This window comes from Watersipora subatra, chromosome 4 (assembly GCF_963576615.1).
Source record: "Watersipora subatra chromosome 4, tzWatSuba1.1, whole genome shotgun sequence".
NCBI classification, from domain to species: domain Eukaryota; kingdom Metazoa; phylum Bryozoa; class Gymnolaemata; order Cheilostomatida; family Watersiporidae; genus Watersipora; species Watersipora subatra.
In genome coordinates this window covers 21,434,601-21,457,752 of record NC_088711.1, presented here as the reverse complement: position 1 = coordinate 21,457,752, position 23,152 = coordinate 21,434,601, and the positions used below count along the sequence as shown (strand labels likewise).

The window sequence follows — 23,152 nt, the reverse complement described above, 5'->3', positions numbered from 1 at the left end:
CACATCCTTCACAATGTGTTTTTTAAAAATGTGAAATTGGCAAGTGTGCCCACTGCCCTTTTGCCAATCTAAAGTATTTCTTCTATGCTTGGTTAAAGTAATTGTTCACGACCAAATGTCTAAGAGCCATTTTACAGGATTGACCCATTTTCACTTGACATCGTTAGCAATTTTAACGCTACAGAAAAATAAATCATGCACTGTATGTTGCACTACACTTTCTTACTGTTATAGTCCTTACTTACTACTAACTTATGTTTATCAATAAAAATCAGACACACATAGCGAAGCCCAGGTTAAAAATACAGCCTGAATTTATCATTTTTAATTTATTTTTAGTAATCTTCAAATGAATGCAATGAACAAATAAACAAAACAAAGAAATGGATAAGATAAACAAAAAGATTTTCTAGTCTACCAACATTTTGTAATAAAACTAAACAAAATTAAGAATTATAAATACTTTGTTATTCATGCATCAAATATTCAGGATAAAACTTCTTTGTATACTAATAAAAAGAAAAGTGTATGGACGGTGTGTGACTCCCCATTGCATAGAAATATTTAGGCGTAATCAATTTTTGTCAAATTAAATTCTTGCTCAGCGAATATACAGTATGTATAAATATACTTTTTGTCTATTCTCAGCAGTCCATACCATTACAAAATCGTATTTAGTGTCATCTTTATTCACAAAAATATATTTTTCTGCCCTAACGCCTCATACGGGCAGCAACCCCAAAATCTTTCTATGGCCTAAAACCTGACGGAGTATCAAAGGAAACCAACCACATGCAAAATTTCCAAGCATTCTGTTATCAGAAAGTTGGTTTTTTTGGTCTAACTCTTTGGGAGTATCAAGGAAAACCACATGCAAATTTTATGACAGATTGTTTAATTAGAAGTTAGTTTCTATAGAGGGCATACTCACGGACTAAAGAAGTCGAATATATACACCTACATAGTTACATCAATAATAGAATAGCTTCATGGCCCATAACGATGCCTTGAAGGTACAAATTCAATTGATGCATATTAAGCTTGGCCCCCCTCAAGGTACGTAAATAGTGTTGAATGATAGCACGCTATAAATCATTTGTCGCCCTAGATAGTAGTATGCTATGCAATGAATCGTATCGCGAGTGAATGCCAACTAGTTAGTAAGGCACTATCGGAGCGCATTGAAGAACATGGTGAGTATAAACTGGTTTATCCTTTTCAGCCTAGAGCTCAGAACCATTTAACGTGAAAACAGCAAATAGAGCGTCAATTACCAATATTTCAGATAGTTTTCTTTATCTCCGCATCTTGATTAACAAAATGCAGGGTCATATAGCATTAGTCCTGCTCAGCTGAATGCAATATTACATTGCTCTGCCTGGTTGGCTGACACATATAGTCATAGTATATACTCATATACATGTATTTCTGTTTCATAGTAGCCCTTTATAGCAAAGCTTTGTGTAAGGTTTCCTCAGATAGTTTTATTGATCTTGTTGTTGGGTTGTATAACCTTTTTGTCCTGTACACAAGGGTCATAGAGTCTGGTTCAGTTATTTTTTAATCAGGTAGTTTTCATCAATTTAGTACAAAGGTGCATGTGTTCTTGTTTTGCTAGTTGAAAGTTCCAAAGCCACACCACCCTGTCAAACTAGTTTGATTGCTATGGTGCAGTATATATATATATTACTCCAATGAGAGTGTCTTTGTTGGAACAGAGTTGTATGTAATGTGTTCCTCAACCTTATACAAGCAAACTGGCAGCACAAGTCCCACTTAGAGTCACACACGTACAAGTGTATCTATAAATACATTTAAAATTAGTTGAATATCTTTTCTCATTCAAATTTATGACTGATGGTGAAAGGAACTCTAGGTGGTGTCTTATGTATTTTGCAAGACAGTTGTGACTACACTCAAATGTTTTAAAAGATGTGATTGATTACATTGAAACCCTTACTTGTGAACTCTGTGAGCCTATGCGTCGCAGAGCCTACACTTCCTCTCACATGTCTTAAAAGATCTACGACAAGTTGGAAGTAAGTGAGCAAATTGATGGCGGCCACCACCATTAATATCGCACCGCCCAAAGGAGAGTGCAAAATATAGGTGACATTCAATTAATCCGTGAATGGAAAAAATACAATGCCACTCTTTATTTGAAAGCCACCTCTAATAAAGCGCCACTCGAAGGGAAGGGTTGAAAAATAGAGTGCTATGGCGTTCAAATAAAGGTTTGCAATATATATGTACATATAAACGTATATATATTCCTGCGGGAGGTGCGACACTGTTAGTCTTCGTGCCCAGCTTATCATTTTTGTGATTTGAACACTCTTGTGTCAGGCCATTGACTTTCTTACTCTATGATCAACCTGGTTGTTTTACGACAGGAATTCAATTCTCATTGGCAATGAGATTTATCTTCCTTGCCTGCTCTGAGCTGTACTGATGAGGCTTCAATAGCCTAAACAGTACTGTCTGTAGCATGAGTATATATATATACATATATATATATATTATATAGAGTTTATTAAAAGCTACAAAGCTACGGGTTAAAATCATTACTACTAATAGTTTCATGCCACCATGCCAGAATGATTTTAACCTGTAGTTTTTAATAAACATCATACACAGCTCTAGTTGACTCGAATATTGAGCACTTTACAGTGTAAACTACATATACTAGATATCTATAAATATATTTCTCAAAGTTTGTCATCTGTTTTCTACCATCTGTATGTCCGGCTACAGCTATTAGTAGAATCTTGGAATTAAAAAATTCGTATCGAAGAAGATTTGATCATGGACCCTCCAGTTCACCAGCTCGACGCCGTACCAATAGACCTTTTTCCTCACATAAATTTCCCCCATTGCTATATTGGAGTTGTCTTCTTTAAAAGGGTAAACTTTGTTAGCAATGAATTGAAGAATATGATATAACAGCTTGTAAACCATCAGTCTAGTATTCAGATGATCTTAATGCTGCAACAGACCGTATAGCTTTTGGTTGTGGAAAATATGCACAAATAATATTGAACGCTAGATTTTGCATTGTTAGAATATTCAACAAAATATTTGCAAAAATGCCCTGGCCTAGCTGCACATATCAACTGAAAGAAAATCAACAACTTAGCCATCAAAGAAAACACATCAGGCTCACAAGTTCTTCTAGTATCGATAGTTCGTCAATGGGTGCGCTGCACTGGGTAACCAACTAAGAAATAACCACTATGTGGTATCTGGTACTATCGTTCAGACATCCAACATCGTCAGCACTTGCTAATTCAGCCTGTTATGTGATTATTGTCTCTTGATGTACCACATACCAATTGAAAGAAAAGTTGAAAAATTAACTTTTGGCCGAAATGCACCAATTCTATGGCGCCTTACAGTGCCTCGCGTTGCGCGTTCACAACTCGAGTTGATCAACTCGAGTTGCACAACTCGAGTTGTGAACACGCAACGCGACTTTTCAAAAGTAAGGTGCAATATACTGGTATTACGGTAGCATAACCGTAGATCTGGTTATATTAACAATGGTATATTATTAGGCACCCGTTAGCTAATAGAAATTAAACTATGTATGTACTGTAAAACTAAAACTAATAGCGAATTATTAGAATTATACTGTGCCGAGTTTGCAACTCGAGTTGTACAACTCGAGTTGCACAACTCGAGTTGTACAACTCGAGTTTGTAAATATAACTCGAGTTGTTCAACTCGAGTTGCACAACTCGAGTTCATCAAAACCCAAGCCGAGTTCTTTCAACAGCAACTCGAGTTCAACAACTTGGCTTGAGAACATCTCATCATTTTATTTTCTCTAGCTATATGGAATTTTTTTGTGCATCATTAAACGCCGTTGAAATAATTTCTATGTTCATTTTCGGTGTTCATTCAGTTTCTTGTCAGATTCTAGAGAGATGACTCTTTTTTCATTTGAAAAAGAAGTTGCCCGGCTGGCTGCGAATCTCTTTTTCCCAAACAGGTTTACATACGGCAGTAAAATTCTGGCTCATGATTGGCTTTAGTAATTGAGTTTTAGTAACCAAAACTTACATCATTAAAATAGAAATCAATAGTTATAATTAGAAAGAAACACAAAATTCTAAATGACGTAGCAAAACTGATGTTATCATTCAAAAAGTGCTGTTTAAACGTAAGAGACGCTCACTTAAAACTCATTAATTTAAGCCATTTTGAATAATATTTTGGAATTTTGTGTTCCTCTCTAATTATAACTATTGACTTTCAATGTAATGATGTAGGTTTTGATTACTAAAACTCGATTTCTAAAGCCAATCATGAGCCAAAATTTTACTGCCGTATGTAAACCTGTTTGGGAAAAAAATTAGCTGCTCGGTTCTCATATAGATTGTTTCTAGTTTGCTTTTTACATTCTACAATTGTTTTTGTCTCTTTATATTTATAGAAATGAATATGCGCAAATCTCGCCAATATATAATTTAAATATGTATACATATTTAAATCATTATTATTATTATTAAATTTCTGTAAATGAGACACCCCAATTACTCACTTTGCTTTCTTTACGAACCCGTGTTAGTTTTGCGTATAGGTAACACAACTCGAGGTCATAAACCCAGGCCGAGTTGTACAATTCGGCAACTCGAGTTGGACAACACGGCAACTCGAGTTGTACAACTCGAGTTGTGAACGCGCAACGCGAGGCACTGTAAGGCGCCATACCAATTCACTATCTCTTTCAGTACTAGTTTACCTTGTTTATATGTGGTTAATGAGGTAAACTTAGCCATTAGCTGTAGAAAACTTGAAACTACTGCTACTGCAAGAAGGGCACAAAAATGTAAAAATTAATTCTTGTGGTCTTTTTATTCATAAAAAACTGCAATTTATCGGAGCTAGTCCAGATGGCAGTTGTTCCTGCGATTGCTGTGAGACTAGACTTGTGGAAATAAAATGTGCAGCTAGAGACGTTGATTGCCTCCCTTACCTGCACATAGTTAATGGAGCTGCAAGGCTAAACACAAAAGTGCATAATATGGCCAGGTTCAGGGACAAATGATGGTGACAGACATAAAAAAATCACACTTTTTTGTTTTTAAAGAAGATGGCTCAAGTATGTTTGAAACCATAGATTTTGATGAAAAGTTTTGTTTGGATATGCTTTCGAATATTCAGCTGTTTTTTGAACATTACATGGCACCTCAGATGATCATTAGCTCAGCAAAAAAACGAAAACATTCCGATTAGAAACTTTGTGCTATGTGAATAGCCATTGGACTATTGAAGACAGTTGGAACATTAAACACAGTAACTATTTATATTCTAGGTATACATTGTATATATTAGTATATTTTCATCTAATGCATATACGATGTGTACTGCATGGTTTCGTATACCGTACATGTCTGACACATGTTTCAAATACAAAATGCTTGAAAGAAAACTATTTCCCAAGATACTTCTAATATATATATATATATATATATATATATATATATATATATATATATGCATGTACGTATGTATGTGTATATAATTTTACTTGTGACAGCAAATGATCAGTAAAACAGGGATAAATCATGGCTAGTTAACAGCTTCCCATACTGATGTTTCTCTCAGCAGCAACTTTATTCCAAGACTTAACAATGGGGCCGGTCATGTTAGTGATTTTACAACACACAGTTACAGTGTCATTACACATTGGAAGAAGATTTATGGGTATAGTTTGAGCAAGGATTCGAAGTTGTTTCACCTTCCTTATCACTCGCTCTACATGTATGCGTACATTTGCAATCTTTTTTGTCTTTGCAACATTATCAAATGACATCTGTGATTTTCCTCGTGCACCAGGTGGCATCACCAACTCCGCTCCACGCATCATCAGCAACTCCTTAATGGTAAACCCTCTATCAGCCTTAATGGTAAACTCTCTATCAGCCATGACCTGATCTCCTGGCACAAGGTATTGTAAAAATGAGCTACTTGCTACCACATGCCGGTCACTTGCTCTCTCACCCCACCCCAAAGTTCTGAAATGTACATGATTGATCCTTGTGGAGCAATAGCAATCAGCAGTTATATAGTATTGCGGTGCTTGTAACTACTCCATGTGGCCAGCTGGCACCGCAAATCTGATGGAGTTTGTATAAACATTTCTGTGCCGTCTACTATACAACGTAAATGTTTGAAATGACCGTATTCATTAGGTAGAGTCATGCCAATCTCTTGCCTACTGTAGAAAACTATTAGAGGCCTGAGAATTGCTGCCAATAGACCTACCATGCTGCCAAATGTGCGAGTAACTTCCTTTGGTGAGATTTCAAACCTAAAAGTATAAAGAGGAGTAACTTCCTTTGGTGAGATTTCAAACCTAAAAGTATAAAGAGGTGGAGCTAGGTATATACTAAATATATATTAAAACAGTTAGGTTAGAATAGTTTTGGCAGCTCCACTGTGGCCATTTAGCTATAATGAAACAGGTCATTGTTGACATTGGCAAATCACACCCACCCTCTCTCTTCCCGTACACCAAAGGAAACTGCCAGAGATATATCTACCTGTCAACTAGGTCCTTATGTAGGAGGCCCAGTCGTAGTTTCATTAATGTGAGCAGAATGTCATCAGCAATACACAACTTTGTTTGGTGACAGCGCATGGAAGTAAAAGTAGTAAAGCCTTTATACTTTGCCCTCAACAGTGCAGCTACAGCATTTCTAGATGGAGTGTTTGAACCTTTTTTTCTCGTTTTTGCAGCACATTCACATAAGCTATGAAAAAGTTCCAATTTTGGAATCCCAGTATCGAAAACACTGTCCTTACCATATTTCAGAATTTGTTTATATTTGGGCTGGGTGTAAAGTTTTAGCTGATTCATCTATCTTCTTAACTCATTCGCACCCAGGCGCGAGTTAACTCGCATATTTGTAACGTTGCTATGCACCCAACGCGAGTTAACTCGCGTCTGAAATTTGCCAACTCCTTGCATCGTTATTTTTCAACTATTAAAGAATATTTTAGATTAGTTAGAAAGAAAAATTTCTGGCCAATCAGACAAACTTTAAAATATGCCTCTATGACGTCTCCGGCGACAGTTATAACCAAATTAGTACACCCATCTCAGTTTCTACCCAAACCGGAAATCATCATGCCGACTTGAAATTTTATCGTTCGTGATAATTTTTTTTCAATTCAAGAAGTAAATATGCAGATTCAGAAGAGGTAAGACATTGAAAGACTGCGCAAATCAAATCAAAACATTATTTTTAGTGTTTCAAAGTTTTTATTAGCTTTTACTTTTGCCAATTTGAATCGTTATGCTCGAATAAAAATGCACTCTTCACGCTGCCAGCCGTAGTCGGACTAACGTTATCTTTCAGTTTCGATAGGATCATATTGATTCTTAGAGCTGTCTATAAAGTCTGAAAGTCAAGAACAGAGTTATTGAACATGTTTTTATTATTTGAAACATTTTCATGATGTTTTATTTGAGTTATATTGGCATATAGATTTGCTATGATTTTGTTTGAAGGATGATGCTCGAGAGGAAAAGTTCGAAGTTAGAGGTTCATGATTTTCATGTTCATGACTAACTGCATATGTACAAATAATAATCATAAAAATGTATTGTCTGTAATAAATGAGTAATTTCAGTCGAACTTTGTATATTTTGTAATTTTTATGGTGCAAATCTAACTTTGTTTCAGCAAATGACAATTTTTTCAAAATTGGAAATGTCCTGAAACTACGTTCTTTGAGGCACGGATCTACATAAAAGGGATACAAGGTGTCTATATGAATGTAATATATTTAGAAAAAGGAGACTTGGTTGGTTCTTTTGAAATTTGATTGAATAAATTATCTCAAGTCTGTCTCCTGTAGTAGTAATTTGAATTACGACAATTTTCTGAAAAATTAGCGGTATCTGGGGCTAATCGCCTAGAAATTCGTCGGGTGCGAATGAGTTAAAGCAAGTGTTTGATTAAAGTATCGCCCTTGCAGAGATTTCAACTTTTTACTCAAACATCTTGAGATGAAAGGTGTCGTAAATTCAGGTTCAGCTGGTGCTATTTCAATCGGCGAGTCTTGTCTATCACAATGGGAAGCGCTTCCAGTTACTTCTAGCCAGTCTTCACCAGAGGCATCCGACTTATTGCCATCATCAATTATAGGAAAATGTTTATCTGTAGCCACTAATGCATTTTGGACTCTGCCTTGCGGTGGAATACTGCACAGAGAATAGCCCATGTGTAACGTAGGTAATGGATTCATTATTGTTGGGGCACCATCAATGAAATGTTTGCTGCAGATAACAGAATATTTTGAAGGAGACCAGACTTTTTAGAAGATGTATTTCGATTGACTAAGGATTTCCATTGTGCTCGTCTTTTACAGTCGACAGGAAATTTAAAATGAGTAAATGGTAAAGGGCACCCACATGAACCTGTATAAAAGAAAAAGAAAAATATATGATAAACATAAAGTACAGAGTAAGCAAAATATGCACAATATGCAATAAGTACTGACTTATACAGCATATGCGAACCTAATATCAGAGAAGAATTTTTACTTACTGCACAACAAGCATCCCAAAACACTCAAAACTTATCAGTTTAATTTTAAATGTTTTTTCAAATAATTATATGTCAACCTATTTTATTTCATTGTTTCGGTGACCAAAAAGGTAAACTAACTCTAACGAATTAAAAATATAGACCGTTTTCATAACATCGTTAGTTAATATCATAACTGCAAATGCTAAAGAGATAAATTATTATGAAGACTTGACAGTGAGCGAGATTTAAACTTTTACTGAAGATGAAACTATACAAATTATCTGTTATGCATAACTTTTGGCTAGGTCCCGCAGCATTAGGTATAAGAATTAACAAGGTTAAGTACATTCACCTATTCTAGTTCTTTTAAAAGAGCTTTTCGCCACAACAACTTGTCAAACAATGATGACATCCGCTGCCAAAAGGTTTGAAGTAGTTATTTTTTATTATAGTTGTTTCGTTTGATACTCTAAATAAAAAAGGTCAACCATATGCTATGTGTCGAAATTCCATGCTAGTCATGACAATGCTACATCGATGGAATGTAAAAAATACACATATATTAACTCTAAAGGCTGAACAGCTTAATGACAAAAAGGCTTAACATGCTAGAATGGCACCTTTACAGGGCACTGTCACACTCTCATATGCACTAACTAATCAACAAAAGATAAGGAATATTTCATAACTCTGGCACTATCTATTTATCGAAATTAAATTTAAAATTAAGCTAAAAAGTTGACAATTAATAATATAGAAATATAAAAATATATAGCATATTATGTAAACGATTTCTAGACAATATTGAAATTTTGATTACAAGTAGAATATTAAAAAATAGCTGGAAATACTACATACACACCTTGCAATGTTTGATGAACTCTACAGATTTCTTTCTTGTGTTGCAATAGCTTCGTCGTGTTGTTTGTACATTTGTGCACAGCACAAGATTCTTTTGGCATTATTTTTGTTGTTGCACTAATGGTACATGGAGTGACAATGATCACAAACAAACTAACTAGCAAGTGCTAATAATTTTGGATGACTGGCAGATAACAAAATACTATAGCAGCTGCCAAACATAGATTGCACTGTACAAAATTGAATCGATATTATAGCCAAGTTTCAACGAGAAATTGGTTTAGGTTTATTAGTGCACTTATGTAATAAATGTTTACCTCATTAACCACATATAAACAAGGTAAACTAGTACTGAAAGAAATAGTGAATTGGTGCATCTCGGCCAGAAGTTAATTTTTCAACTTTTCTTTCAATTGGTATGTGGTACATCAAGAGACAATAATCACATAACAGGCTGAATTAGCAAGTGCTAACAATACTGAACGATAGTACCAGATACCACATAGTGGTTATTTCTTAATTAGTTACCCAGTGCAGCGTGCCCATTGATGAACTATTTATACTAGAAGAACTTGTGAGCCTGATGTGTTTTCTTTGATGGCTAAGTTGTTGATTTTTCTTTCAGCTGATATATGCAGCTAGGCCAGGGCATTTTTGCAAATATTTTGCTGAATATTTTAACGATGCAAAATCTAGCGTTCAATATTATGTGTGCATATTTTCCACAACCAAAAGCTCTATGGTCTGCTGCAGCATTAAGAGCATCTGAATACTAGACTGATGGTTACAAGCTGTTATATCATATTCTTCAATTCATTGCTAACAAAGTTTACCCTTTTAAAGAAGACAACTCCAATATAGCAATGGGGGAAATTTATGTGAGGAAAAAGGTCTATTAGGCCACAAAGATTGATTTGTTTGTTAGCCAATATACATGTATACATATACATGTATGTTACTATATGGGAGCAAATACCCAACGGCTTTGCGTACTACGCAGGGTGAATGCGTAACATCACAGAAATGAATAGCTCTCATTAGTAAGCTTACTCAGAATTTCTAGTGGCAATATGCCAGGCTATTAGCAAGTGGTAAGTAACTCTTATTACTTCTCATTGTTTATAAGCTGATTTTTAATACCCGGGCAACGCCGAGAAACACAGCTAGTATCTATAACTCTCTCTCTTAACTGGGACCATGCAGCGTCTTCGTAAATGAAGAAAGCTGTCTGTGCTCAGTGAGCCTTTAGGTTGCTGGCCTTTAGATTGCCAGTGACCTATGCTTAATGGGCCTCTTGGTTGCTGGGTTTTTGATTGCTGGTGGCCATGAGGGGACTAGAAGCATAGGCCTTAACCTCGCTTCATCGCGCAGAGAGACTCGTACGGATCCGTTTGCTTGGGGAGCACTGTTCGCCACCCGGTTGAGGGAATGGCCCGTACTACCAATGCAAACCCATCTACCCTGAAGTGTAGACGTTTAACTTGCATGGCCTTTGTTAAGATTCCTCATGAGATGGCTGACATCTATCTTATGATGCCCAATCCCACTTGTTCCAAATCCTAATGTAGCATTAAGTCACCGGTCAACTGGCGGTGCCCAGTCAGCGCTGCTAGGAACAAGCATAGTTGGTGCAGGGCTCGGCCACCTGGGCCGGTGTGATGAGTGCGATACTGTGGCTGAAGGGGCCGGCTCCTCTACAGGTGTGGCTGTCCAGGCATTCCCTGGCATTTTCTCTTTGCCGGGTGTGACCAGCAGTTTGGCACTCAGGGTGGGTGCTCGGGACATCAGCGACGTGTCCATGATGCCCGGTACCACGAAACTGTCGGGCACGAGTATGACAGAGAACAGGCGGCCAAGAACCGCACCTACTGGGATCGTAGTGAACTTGTTTTGCTCGCCTGTGACTGGGCTGCTCTAGAGGGAAACTTTACGCGGAAGGTTGACCTCTATGATGGGCTGGCCAAGGGGTATCCTGGAAGGAGTGCTGAGTCGATCCGTGGCGTAATCGAACATGCTCAACGACATCGGGGTACTGAGGCTGCGAGTGTGAGCGCAGCAAAAGGAGAGGAATTGTTGGCCGACCCTACGGAAAGTAGGTTGAAGAGTGAGAGGCTCGGGTCGTTAGACCTCCAATTTCTAGCCCAGTGGTCAAATAGAGTGCTTGATGCCGATGCGGTCAGGCGGGGCCTAAAAGATAATTCACAGACAACTGTGGACAGGGTACAGGAAGTGTTGTTTCCTGCTAAGGCAACATCATGCAGTTCCAGAGTAAGGAAAATGGTGCGACTGGCGGGGATAAAGGAAAAGCTGCTTAAACGCAAGCTGTACTGGAAACTCCAAAAGGAGTACCATAAGAACAGCAGCACGGCTGCTAGATCCATGTTAGAGGACACCTGGAGGAACGACGCAAGTGATGCACCATCTCTTGAAGAAGTGCTTCCTTTCTGGCGGGATCAACTGGGCAAAGAAAGCATTCAGGATACCAGGGAGTACCCTCCCCTTGAGTGCAGTCATTGAGGTCTACTCGAGGGTATAACATCGGATGATGTGACTCGAGCTCTCTGCGGTGTTATAGGGGTAGCTGGGCCGGATGGCCTGACTTTGAGGGTTTTGAGAAGGGCGAATCTTGAGCGGATTGGGAGGCTGATAAGTGTGTGGCAGGCAGTTGCTAGGTGCCCTTCTTCTTGTAAGGAGTGTATCACCACTCTCATCCTCAAAGTATTGGGGACGCGTGACCTTTCTAAGTTCAGACCTATCAGGGTGACTAGCTGCCTGGTGAGACTCTTCCACCACATCTTGGTGAGAAGGTTTGACGCGATCATTCCTATCTCTGAGATGCAGCGAGGCTTCAGACCAGGGAACGGCTTGGGTAACAACATTTCTCTCCTCCAAGCAATTGCTAAAGAGCGTACATTTCCAGAATCAGTGTGTCCCCTGAGCATTTGCTATGTGGAAGTTAAAAAGGCCTTTGACTCGGTGAGTCATAGTTCCAACTTGAAGGTCTTGCCTAGTGTCGGCGTTCCTGCTCCCCTGTGCGACTACGAGGTGGACCTCTATGCAGGTTCGACCGCAAGGCTCCAAATTCCTAACCATCTAAGGGACCGGCTGCCTATCAAATAGGGGGTAAAGCAAGAGAATCCTACGAGCTGCTTCTAATTTCTAGTTTAATCTGGTCAACGACTAGTGCGTCAAGAAGTTTGACGGATCTTTCGGAGTAGCGCTCTCCGATGAGTCAACTACACAGCCTTTGCAGATGACGTGGTTCTCCTTGTGGAGAGCCCTGAGAATCTAGAAAGGCTATTCATTTGGTATGCAGGGGAATCAGGAAAAGTTGGCCTGAAGGAGAACCCAGCCAAATGCGCCTCTGTGAACATAAGAGTTCAAAAGCGGAAAGCCGGTAGGAGATGGGTTATCAATCATGACCCCATCGTGCAATACGGAGGTTCGCATATTCCACCTTTAACTGCGGGCAAAACACATAAATATTTCGGTGTGCATATTGATGTGTCTCCTCGGGCTGAAAGAGAGCATTTGTACACCCAGACCATCGGCTCTCCTACTGAGCAGGTGCAAATGGTAACCGATGCACCACTCAAACCTCAGCAGCGAATGCAGATTCTCCATGTTCACCTACTGTTTAAGCTCCATCACAGCTTAATGCTGGGTGATCATGCGAAGGGCTTCCTTGTGAGATTGGATGTTCTGCTGCGCCATACTGTATCTATGTAGTTACACCTACCCCATAGTACTGCCACAGGGTGCTTTCATGCCCGAATTAGAAAAGGAGGTTTGGGGGTGGCCTCATTCAGTGAATCACGAGAGGCGGGAGAGAAGAGGCTCTCTAAGCTTCTTGGATTTGAGGCCCGGGTATCTCACTGGCTCCTCGATGAAAGCCGGTGGGAGAAAAGCATTTGCGTTTCCTGCGCCCAGTTCTATCTATACCTCCCAGACTCTCCCTTCCGACAGTCAAGCACAGGTGTCTCAGAGGGGCCGTTCTTCAGTTGGCCCCAATACTGGGATGCCTCGCAGGCCTATGCAGCCTGTCAAAGGCTTCAAGGAAAAGCTATATTAGTCAGCGGATGGTAGTGGGTTGCATTACCACGATTTAATACCACAGGCTCACCAATGGCTGACGTTAAACAGTGTGGTTAGCCGGAGTGGTGCACAATTTATTAGGGGAATCCTTTTGAGGATGAACCTAGTGCCCACTCCGGCCAGGCGGTGTCGCATTGGCCTTCTTCCTTCTGACACCTGCCCACACTGCGGCCCCAGTCATCGGGCCACTTTAGGTCATGTAATGCAAAGCTGCGCTCTCACACATGGGTTATGAGTGAAAAGACACAATCTCGAGACTAAGTGCCTTGCTTGGAGATTTTGCTATTTGGGCTACCTGTGCAGAAAGGAGCCCATCATCCCCTTTGCCTAAACTTTCTGTAAACCTGACTTAGTAGCCTGGCAGGATGGACAGGCATTTGTGTTGGATACAGCCGTCACAGGGGATGGATCGGATTCTGATAAGGCTCATGAGGCAAAGGTCGGGAAGTATGACTGCCCGGAGGTCACCCGATGGACAAGGAGTGAAAACGAGGAGGCCACTATCTCTTTTGGCAGTGCAACCCTCAACTGGATAAAGGTAAAGGTGGTTATTCCAGCTAGCGCAGGCTTTCTGCGCGCTATGGGATTCACCAATCATGATTTCAAGATCTTATCATGCTGCACGCTTGATGGTGGTTTGCCAATATGGCGCATGTTCTGAGACTATGGTGGGTGCAATTCGGTCGGTCCACCTGTGCGAGGCGATGTCGGAGGGGGCCTCGGGGGTGCTCCTGTGGTGGGGCTTGGCGCGAGTTAGGCGTTACCTTTCCCTAAGGTGAGTTGCAAAACTCTCATACCGCGCACCCAACGTTCAATGACGGGTGTATTAACTGTCCACCCTGACTGCGCCTGCCGAGCATCGAGAAGCCTACTGCCAAGCAGAAGCGGGAGATGCGCAATTGTTGTGGGTCCACTCTGCCCATCCAGCTAGATCGGGTAGTGGGAACGTGCATCCGGCACACCGTTCAACCCCGGTGCAAGCACCTGCTAGGTGATGACTGGGTCTTACCATCCGGGCTCAAGAGTGCCGTGGAACAAGGAGCTTGTGGTAGTGACACCTTTTACCACAACTTAAGGTCGTTAATCCATAATATCTGCAAATAAGCGCGCTGCAAAAAAATCTCTCAATGTTGGTCGTATGTCTGTAGGTGCGCCCAGCTATAGTTATTGAAGTCTTGGATTAATGAATCCGTATCGCAGAAGATTTGATCTCTAACCCTCCTGTTAGTTAGTCCAATGCCTTACTAACTAAGCCACAGAGCTTGATTGATTAGGGAGTCGGTACATGTCAGAAAATAGACTAGCATTTTTGGTCATGACTTAAAGTAATGACGTAGCTCTGTAGAAGCCGCACCTCTTATTAGCAAGCTTACTCAAATTTTCTCTTGACATTGTGCCAGGCTAATAGCAAGTGGCAGGCAACTCTGATTACCTCTCAATGTTTATAAGCTTAATTTAATACCCAGGCAACGCTGGGTAGCACAGCAAGTATATATATATATTGGAAGCTTTTTACCAAAATTTGTTTTTCTGAGCAGACTATTTTGGTGAAATTACCAAATAGATCTTCTACATTATATGGCAGGATACTACGAACATGCAAATGTCAGGAAAAGCTCAGCAAGCTTAAAACTAGTAGAGCTTTGAAATCAGTAGTTCTCCTCTCCTGGCTTTAGGACCAGTTAATGCAGCCATCAGAAAAAGCGTTAGCGCGAGTTGAGAGATGCCTGTGCCAAAATTACTCAACATCATAGGGAAGTTAGTTACACGGAGGAGTGCCAATTTACACTTGCTGCCACATTTTTGAGTTATTCAAATGAAATTTGTATTATTGTTTTACTTTTATATAGAATTTATAAAGTATTCTAGCGTTAATGATATTTTTTTAGTCTGTGCTGTTGTTCATCGATTTGGTTATTCATTTGCACTAACTCAAATACAAATAGATCATTATTGTTATGCTCCCATTGCAAAGTCAACAGCCACAACCTAGAGTTTCTCGTGGACACACTAAGCTGAAGTTAATGGTTCAGTATGCTTGGTCTGACCAGTGGCTATAAACAAGTTGAATTTGACCAGAATATCAAAGAGAAAACATTGTAGTCACCTTAGAACTATAGATGGAGATTGATATGAAATATTTCTCATTTGTGACAGTATATTATTCCCATTTGGGTTTGAGAGTTTCCGCAAGCTTTTAGAAAAATGTTTTATCGATATAGACAAGACAAAGCAAGCTGGAAAAAGTCAACTATTCACGTAGAAAGTGAATTACATTGGCCACCCTGCGACGGTTAGGGAGCAAAGATGAACACCACAGAGGTAAAAGCCGTCAAAATGTGGCTGCTTGAAACAAAAGACTAATATTTATATTAATATAATTCTGATCAATTAAAAGGTGTATATTGTCATTGCACTTAATTAGGAAGCTGATACATTAGGAAGCTGATACATGTCTCTACTAGTTGCTATCTGTTGTTTGTGATTAGCCTATAATAGCCTGCACTGCAATTTGTTGAAGCTTTCAAGTTTTTTATTTCAATCTCAATTTAAAGGCACATTTTCATTTTATAACTGTATTTAATAAAGTTGCATAAAAGCTCATTTCACTAACAGAAATGTTTGCTGCGGTTTGCAGCCAAAACTGGCTTTTTATGTGCAATGGAAGAGGAGTTACGAGTGTTGATCAATTGTAACCCTAGTTCATATTACCGCAATGAAGCTATCAAATAATATGCTATAAATCTGCAAATTTGTAAGTTATATAATAATCATCTATCAAATGCTATAAATGTATATTCAAAAACAAGTGACATAAACAAACTACATTCATAGTACATTCAGAAACTAACATTAACATTTTAAAACCAAAATTAACCTTTTTACTACAAAAATGTTAGCATCGTTTGCTCAACCAGTTGCATTCTGATTGCTGTTTTTACTTGGAACTATTCTATATTACTCTGGCTGTTCAATACTCCCACAGTGTCTTTTCATCTCAATTCCTCTTCTGCACAGCTGAGCTAGTCGATATTAGCGTACTAACAATTTTTAACAGAGCAAAACCTTTACACGATGCGCTTCATAATATATTTATACGCTTCTCTTGCGAGTAAAGAGAAACCGTGTGTAGTCAAAATAGCCTCAGTTTGTAGTCTCAAAGTACGTCGTAGCACATATTTCATCGTAAATGTGCAGAGCTTTGTTTAAATACATCGAAGTATATAAACCGTGTTAAAACCCGGAACTACTATTAACCTGATACAGTTACTAATTCTTTCTGTGGTGTTGCATTCAAAGTTTTAACAAAAAAATTGGAAGGACTTGAAAACAGTTTAAAACCAGACTTCGATATGAACAGAAACAAGGAAAGAATTAATTGTTATTGATGTATTCGAGTCATTATTAGTACGAAACTTTTCTACTGATCACTTGCTATTGTGGGTTCGTAAAGGTCATGAAGGTCAAATAGAAGGGGCATTCAAATAGAAGTGACATTCAATTAAAGGGAGGTGATCTACCTTTCAACCCTTTTCCCCATGGTGGCGCTCAAATAGAGGTGGTGTTCAAATAAAGGTGGCGTTCAAATAAGGGTGGTGTTCAAACACAGGGTTTACGGTATATATATATACTGTATATATATACTGTATATATATACTATATATATACTATATATATACTGTATATATATATACTGTATATATACTGTATATATATATATTAACCCACTCTATGATTTACAGGCAGAAAACGCAGAAGGTCCACAGGCTGCTGCAAAGGTTAGCACATACATGTCTGGCTCACTTGATCCATTTGCTGATGACATGAAGGATATGGTAAACAACAGCAACTTCAGGTACCTAAAAGCAAAGCAATCATTGTCGCTGCATGAAAAAAGTTATGCTTTCCTTTATTTTTTGATCGAAAAATAGATCAATCTTGTATTTTTCTTCTTGACTGTATTTAACCCATACAGCTTGGACTTGTTGACTTGCAACAAAATTCACATTACAGTTATTTGGTATCAAAATACAGCTTAATGCATATACTTACTTATATGCAGTGGTAATCGAATTTATAAAATGTGTTATGATAATGTTGGTAGCAGTTAACATGTCAGAAGTATGACATTGAATAGCAGTTGAGGTGATTTCATTCCATATCTAGTGAGAGTTATCTTTTCATATCTAGTGGGAGTTATCTTTCCATATCTAGTGGGAGTTATCTTTTGGTATACGGGTATCTTGTGTAATGGGAATGAGTTCATTTTACAAATTTGATCAAGTAGGGAAGTTCATCACTTGTTTGTCAATCTTAAACCTGAAGAGCGGGTAAATTATTGGTTTTAAGCACAAGTTCACTGTAAGTTTGGTGAATAGCAAACCCCTTTGTTCTAGTCCAGTGTCAATAAGTAAAAATCAAAAGCCAGGTGCAGGTTTATAGTTTATCTTAGCATCAAGGCTACAGCAACTGATGAGAGGGTGCAAGTTGTTAATGAAGTCAATCAGATTTCTGTGTAGTATTAAATTCACATTTAAAATAGGTTTTAAAATTTTAAATTGAGAATTTGTAAGAAGCAACTCTGGCCCGTTGTCTCTCTTACTAGCAACCCTCTTACTAGAGCCATAGTCAGAAGGAAAGGTTTGCAAATTGTAGGTGTTAATAGCGAATTAAGCCACTGTAAGTTTAATAAGCAGCAATAAATTCAACTGATCTATTATACTAAGAGTTTTCTGCTCTTCACCTAATGCTTGAAATAAAAATCAAACTAATTCATGGTTTCGTATTTCATAGCCTATCTTTTAGATGAAGGAGCTGTTAGGTTCTCTACATGGATGGTTTACCCATCCTTTGACATCATTGACTGTGTGTAGACACATGTGCACCAATGCATCATTAAAGGCCGCGGTACCGAGGTTTCTATAAATAGTTTAATGATTGTAGACTCTGATAAGTCTGGTTTCCATATGATAGCGCAATGATCGTGCGCGGCCAGTGATCGTGCGCAATACATTTCTTGGGCTGCGACGCGGTGTTTCCATAGCGTGCGTAGGTACCATGCTTGCATTGGACAGGGTGGGTAATTTCCTTACTTTTTCGTACCGGAGACAGATTTTCTTCGGAAAACAGCTTTCCGTTGCTACCTTGCGCTGTCATATGGAAACCAGGCTATAACCAATTCATTCACTAATGCTCATAATTTTTCTATTGGGTTCATTTATGATGATCGATGGAGTGATTGTGTTGAGCACATATCTCTGATCACGGCAACGGCATAAAACTAAGCAAGTGCTTGTTATGTGCTCCATTCATTGATACATAATGTGTCTGCGTTTAAATCAGTACCTCTGAATAAACTGGCCATGGTCTTTGCAGTAATATTGTCCAAGCCAAAACAAACTGTAAAGTAGCGAGCACCTATATTTGATACGGGCTTTTCGGTAAAATCCCGAAGTGTTTATCATAAACTAGCGCTACAAGAAGTTTTATATTGAGCCTTTTGTTGGCCTTTCAATTCACGTGAGAATTAGAACGAGAATTCACGGTGCCATAGATCAACATTACATTATTTCTACAATTTATTTGCTATCTCAGGGCCTCAGAGAATTGAAAGCAGTGCACATTCACAGTTTTAGTTTGTTTGGAGTAAACTAATGTTTCCTGTCCACTTGAAGCCGGTAACTTTTGCTCTTGAACTGGCGTCAAAGGCACCTCCAGTCGTTTTGTTCGTCACCATCAAATATGGTCAGCACAATCTTACTCTTTTCACTCTCTTGGTCGTTCTGCCTGGTTATTTCAATCTCCGTGTAGACTTGGTCATCATTCTGATTCATCATGTTTGATCTTCATCTTTGATTTTATTTCACAGGCCAATGTCTATCAAATCAGTAATAACATTAAAAAGAATAATAACATGTAAAATCGATGCTATGTGAAAAATAAATTCTTGTGATATAGGGATGCTCTAGATAAAGGACGAGCAAGATGTTCATGTTGGGCGTGCTTATTATGTAGGTCGTTGTGCTTATTATGTGAGTCGTTGTGATTATTATGTGGGTCATTGTGCTTATTACGTGGGTCGTCGTGCTTATTATGTGGGTCGATGTGCTTATTATGTGGGTCGTTGTGATTATTATGTGGGTCATTGTGCTTATTATGTGGGTCATTGTGCTTATTATGTGGGTCATTGTGCTTATTATGTGGGTCGTCGTGCTTATTATGTGGGTCGTCGTGCTTATTATGTGGGTCGTTGTGATTATTATGGGGGTCATTGTGCTTATTATGTGGGTCGTTGTGCTTATTATGTGGGTCATTGTGCTTATTATGTGGGTCATTGTGCTTATTACGTGGGTCGTCGTGCTTATTATGTGGGTCGTTGTGCTTATTATGTGGGTTGTTGTGCTTATTATGTGGGTTGTCGTGCTTATTATGTGGGTTGTCGTGCTTATTATGTGGGTCGTTGTGCTTATTATGTATGTCATTGTGCCTATTATGTGGGTTGTCGTTAGAGGTGGAACGAGACAGGTTTTTTAAGTTCGAGACGAGACTCGAGACACTGTCTTGTGAAAATTCGAGACTCGAGACACGAGACAGTAAAATAATGAGCATTTGGTGATGATTTCACTACACAAGTACTAGCTACTCGGTATATATAAATTAATAAATCTATTTTTAAATTGAATTTTCACCTGGTGTAAACGATTTAAATACAACATTTTAATTATTATAGTGATATGCATGTAGTTTTTGTAAACAAAAGTGACACAAACAGCTCTAAAATACCGAAGTTATATATTCTAAGAATTTTGAGCTTGATTGATCATAATTATTATAAACATATTGCTTTGTACATGTATATTTTTACCATCTATTGAATAGTTCTTACTTTTTAATGTAATGTGTAATGAAACCGATAGCCGTCGCTCTACAAAGAAATACCGCAACTAAAAGAACACACGATAACACTTTCATTCTTATCGTTTCATTTATGTTAAGTTTTGTTTATGTATTAACTGTAGTATGTGAATTATATTTAAACTGTACTCATGAAATTATATTAATTACTGTATACATGAACATGTATATTCTTATATTGAGTTAACAAAACGTCATTGTTAACCGAACACGGACTATGGTCGACACGGCCTTTCGTTCGTTTCTCCGTGTCCGGGCAAGTTTTACCCGCGATTGGTAGTATATACGTAAAAGAGGCCCGAATTTTATGAAGGGCAGTTGGTGTTTAGACACGTTACGATAAAATACAGACATTTTACCCGCAAAAGTTATCCAATTTATTAAATTGGATTATCCGAAGAGTAATTAGATACGACCCGGTATCTGTTTTAAGAACACAGAACCGAACCAAAATATAACAGGGCCGTTGTCCGGGGTCAGATCTAAAAAAGATAACGATTTGTGAGTTTCTAGCCGCAATTCCTAAATCGGTTGCGGAATGTACACGTAAATTAATTTCGGCGCCTACAATATAACTGCGCGTTAATAAGGTCGTTTCTACCCCGTTTCTACGCAACTACAAAACTGCTAATGCTAGTTGCACTGAGTAGTTGTAGTAGGCTGTTGTTGTAAATGGTTTTTAGTATACTTTTGAATAGAGCTTGTACATTGATAATATTATTACGAACTATTACGTATGTACTACATTGCAAAACGGTTATTTTGTATGACTACAGCAGGTTTTGGCTTGCCCACAAAACCGTTTTACTTTTTCTTCTAATTACGATACAAATTTGAACCTGACTTTTCAGCAATCATTAGCCTAGCTACAAAACAGTTATATTTCTATTAAATACATATTGAAACCTGACTTTTCAGCAAATATTAGTCTAGCTACAAAACAGTTATATTTCTATTAAATAAATCCATTACGTCCATGGTACTACTGATTACATATAATCGCCAACACAGTTACACAGTTTTCAAACCGAGTTAGGAACTGCGGGCTAGAAACTCACAAATCGTTATCTTTTTTAGATCTGACCGTTGTCCGGACTACATGATTGGACTCAGTGGCCAACATAATCAATAGCAACAGGTAGTAACGGACCGGGTATACCTTTAAAGGCAGCTGCCCGCAATCCGTTACAATATATGGAGTTGTTGCTACCGCAAGAAGCCATGTTTTAACGACCGTGCGCAGGCGCTTTAGTTCCATTTCCTGTCTCGAGTTTGGCAATAGTTAACTCGAGACGAGACCGATACGAGACGAGACAGGTCGATACTCGAGACGTCTCGTGTCTCGTTCCACCTCTAGTTGTCGTGCTTATTATGTGGGTTGTTGTGCTTATTATGTGAGTCGTTGTGCTTATTATGTGGGTAGTCGTGCTTATTATGTGGGTTGTTGTGCTTATTATGTGGGTAGTCATGCTTATTATGTGGGTCGCTTTGCTTATTATGTGGGTAGTCATGCTTATTATGTGGGTCGTTGTGCTTATTATGTGGGTCGTTGTGCTTATTATGTGGGTTGTCGTGCTTATTATGTGGGTCGTTGTGCTTATTATGTGGGTAGTCATGCTTATTATGTGGGTCGCTTTGCTTATTATGTGGGTAGTCATGCTTATTATGTGGGTCGTTGTGCTTATTATGTGGGTCGTTGTGCTTATTATGTGGGTAGTCGTGCTTATTATGTGGGTTGTTGTGCTTATTATGTGAGTCGTTGTGCTTATTATGCGGATCATTGTGCCTATTATGTGGGTCGTCGTGCTTATTGTGTGGGTCGTTGTGCTTATTATGTGGGTTGTCGTGCTTATTATGTGGGTCGTTGTGCTTATTATGCGGATCATTGTGCCTATTATGTGGGTCGTCGTGCTCATTGTGTGGGTCGTTGTGCTTATTATTATTGTGCATAGCGGATCGTCTGTTGAAGTTCTTTAGACAGCAGAGAGTCCGAAATACCACAAGCTCATCAAGCTGAAGGCTTCCCCCCCCCCCCCCCCCCCCCGCCATCATTAGCTTTATATATCTCTGTAAAGCATCATTACTCTAAGACAAAGTTCTATAGTCTTGCTAGTTTCTCTATATCTTTGTTGATAAATAAGTAAACTAGCAAGGAGCTGCATACGACCAGGTTGATAGTTTATTATTGCGGGAATTTGCAAAGCGTCAAAAATACCTTTTGGTGTGCATCTTTAGAAATTATTTGGGAAACTTTGTTTATTTTATGCAGCTTTGCAATTAATATGCAGCTTTGCCAATTAAATCACTATTCACGGTGAATATCACATTGTCGCTTAAAGTAAACACCATATTTGTTTTAACTTTTTTGCTCATTTTGTCATGGGCTTCAAACAAGTAATAATTATGTTGATAGCACCCTGAAAGGTCTTATCCACATAATTATTACTTGTGGTCAACTATTATAGCAACAGAATTATAATTAAAGCATCTGCTTCAATTACTAAGCTATTTCATTAGTAATTGAAGCAGATTCTGTTAGCAAATGACCAGCCTCTCAATAGTTATCCCATTATTACATCATTCCTACTCATTATTAGTAATGAATTGGGCAGTGCAAAATAATTGGTGAACTTGCTAAAAACGTTCATGAGAAACTTCATAGGAAACAGTCAACAAAATGTATGTCTTGACTCACTAAAAATATATCAGCTAAAGCTATTTGACCTTGCAAATAAAAA

General features: G+C 38.6%; 1 protein-coding gene across 2 annotated transcripts in view; it reads left to right on the top strand.

Annotated features, from left to right (window-relative positions):
• The first annotated feature begins 1,146 nt into the window (after positions 1–1,146).
• The window catches only part of LOC137392944 (BTB/POZ domain-containing protein 19-like), a 35,744-nt gene continuing 13,738 nt past the window's right edge, over positions 1,147–23,152 (top strand). For both annotated transcript variants that reach the window (XM_068079307.1, XM_068079306.1), the window contains exons 1-2: positions 1,147–1,193; positions 17,243–17,355. In XM_068079307.1, the coding sequence (XP_067935408.1) occupies positions 1,191–1,193; positions 17,243–17,355 (116 nt within the window). In that variant the 5' untranslated portion in view covers positions 1,147–1,190. The remainder of the gene's footprint in view (positions 1,194–17,242; positions 17,356–23,152) is intronic.